This window comes from Echinops telfairi, unplaced genomic scaffold, assembly GCF_000313985.2.
Source record: "Echinops telfairi isolate 266 unplaced genomic scaffold, ASM31398v2 ScPeMD7_655;HRSCAF=1070, whole genome shotgun sequence".
NCBI lineage: Eukaryota > Metazoa > Chordata > Mammalia > Afrosoricida > Tenrecidae > Echinops > Echinops telfairi.
In genome coordinates, this window is record NW_022104553.1 from 3,897,527 (window position 1) to 3,900,014 (window position 2,488).

Here is a 2,488-nt window from a genome sequence, read left to right on the forward strand (position 1 = left end):
AGATATATATATATAATATGTATATATTTTATATATATTATATATAAAAAGATAATGCTTGTAATTCTCATTTACATTCAAGATGTGTAAATAATAGTATACGTAGCAATCATCGACACAACAAATGCTTGACCTAAATGTTTATTTGAAAGTAAAACATCAAGGTAGGAATTTTTTTTAAGACAGTGCTATAAACTGCCAAATTAAAAATCAGACATAATTTCTGTAACTATAAAAATTTTAGTGTTTTCAATATGCCATTATTCTGATTTACAGCAATTCACATTTGATCAGTAGGAGTTTGCAGGAGATTCCAGGAAGGCAGATGAACTGAGCTAGGACTTGTGTGAGATTTCAAAGGCGAGGATCATTCACAAACAGAAGACCCCAAGCCCCAGAATCAAGGCTGCAGGAAGTCTTCCACTAAGTGGTTGAATTCATTTGCAAACTGTAAATGCAGGTTGTGCTTTCCGTCAGGGATCAGATGCAATCTAATGACAAAACAAAGCTTTTGATCAATCACATACCATTTAAAAATGCCTTAGCCTTCTTAAAACTTCTTTTACGTGATACACCCAACTTCCCTAACCCTTTTGGGGAGAAAACAAGGGAAACAGTATAAACTTTAAACACAGGTAGGGTTCCCACTTCCTGACACTGCTTTTGACCCGACTCCCTGCATGCTTCCCCTCCCCAGCCCCCACTGCAGCACAAACACACACACACACACACACACAAAGCCTGGGTGTTATGACCAAGTTGTAGGTTTGCTAAGGTTTATCACACAATTACACACATATGTTTGGAACTTCATCATGGTTTGACTATAAAACAGAAGGATGTGATGGCTTTATAAAAACAATACAATGTTAATAAAATTAATTTTAAAGTTGGAAAGATTTTTTAAAGTACACTGACTTACTGACATGGCTAGGTTTCAAAGGCCAGGTTAATTCTGGGAAAATTGGCACTATGTGAAAACACTGACCACATCACATCACAAAGTGGATGGTGAATACAATGTTAACCGCCAAATTGCAACATACAACTGACAAAGGGATAGAGGGAGCTTGAAGAGTCTAACCCGATTATTTTACGATAGAAATATAACATAGTTTTGGGAGAATCTTAGTTAAGATAAGCATAGAGTTTGTGCAACATAACTGCAAATCCTCCTGGAGCCACTAACTTGTCTCACGGAATATCCTGTGATTGTGTCCCACACATTCTCAAAGACACTAGCTAAGTCAAACACCTAATTCTTATCTGAATGTGATAACTCTCCCCAGACTGTTGCTCCCCACTCAATGAGAGCTAGGACCTGCGTACTCTCCCTGCTTGTCTCCTGGAGATAAAGTATCCAGTAATGCAGGCTTGGTAACAAGGTCTTTGTTAAAACAAAACCTTGTTTTCCCAGTTTGTGCCCATCATTCCAAGATTTGTGTCTGTTTGAAAAACTGTTTCACTCAGCCTGTATATGTATCTGTAAGAACAAAAAGAGAGATGGACATTTGGAGGACGAGTCCACCACCTCCACCATCCCCGCTTCCCCATGAACGTGAAAAGAAAACTTAGAGAATCTTTCTACTCCACCTGTTTTCTGTAATGTGGCAACAGCCACTGGGTAATAAAGGCCCTCTCTGTGCCCACCCTGCAACATTGGTGAACACAGAAGGGACAATTGAGGGAGCCTTCTGCTAAGCTGAGAAACTCCAGTTGGGAAACTTTCCCTGCCAGCTGGGAGGCCCCATGACTGCCCAAACTAGGGAGGCCTCTAAGTGATCCAAGAGGGTCCTTTCCCCTTTACAACTCTTGAGGCTGCTGCTCCTCTGGTCCCAGCTCCTTCACCCAGGATTCACTAGAGAGTCTAAGCCTTTAGTTTGGCCAATTTTCTGAGTAAGTGTACACTCTGTTTATCTGGTAAGTGTGCTTCTGTATCTGTAATGACCCCCAAATATGTTGCCCCTGTAGGGCTAAAGCTGGAAGATTTCTTCTTTGCCAATGACAATTTAAGAGACCTCATCTATTTATGTCAATCTGAGTACTGAAATAAATTTGTGATTCTACTTCCTTGGGTGGGATAATCGGCTCTGGTAGAGGAAGCTTTCATCAGTGGGTTGATGGCAGCCGGGCTGTCAGTTCATTCAGGCTTCAGTGTGTGGACTAGTTTAATATTAGCTATCTGTTTTGGGACAAGTGTCTTGGCCACCAATCCCCATGGTGAGGATAAACAGAGCTCAATCATATGGGAGATCCCAACTGTGGAGCAACAACCCATGGATTGCGGCTCACGGTGGAACTGCATAGACTCCTCATCCCCACAGTGTTTGGAGAGCTGTGATATTGGAAAAATAGATGATATCAGTGAAATTACCTTATCCCCAGGGGATAACTACTCCCCCAATTTACAGGCTACACTACCTATGGGATGCCTAGCCTGTGAACTGTGTTGCTGTAAGTTGAGGTCCCTTTAAGACATCTCTGGAGC

The 2,488-nt window shown here is 41.3% G+C and overlaps 1 protein-coding gene across 1 annotated transcript in view; it reads right to left on the reverse strand.

Annotated features, from left to right (window-relative positions):
- Positions 1 to 125: 125 nt before the first annotated feature.
- The window catches only part of BPHL (biphenyl hydrolase like), a 64,019-nt gene continuing 61,656 nt past the window's right edge, over positions 126 to 2,488 (reverse strand). Inside the window, exon 7 of the mRNA XM_004711761.2 lies at positions 126 to 491. Coding sequence (XP_004711818.1) covers positions 401 to 491 — 91 coding nt within the window. The 3' untranslated portion in view covers positions 126 to 400. The remainder of the gene's footprint in view (positions 492 to 2,488) is intronic.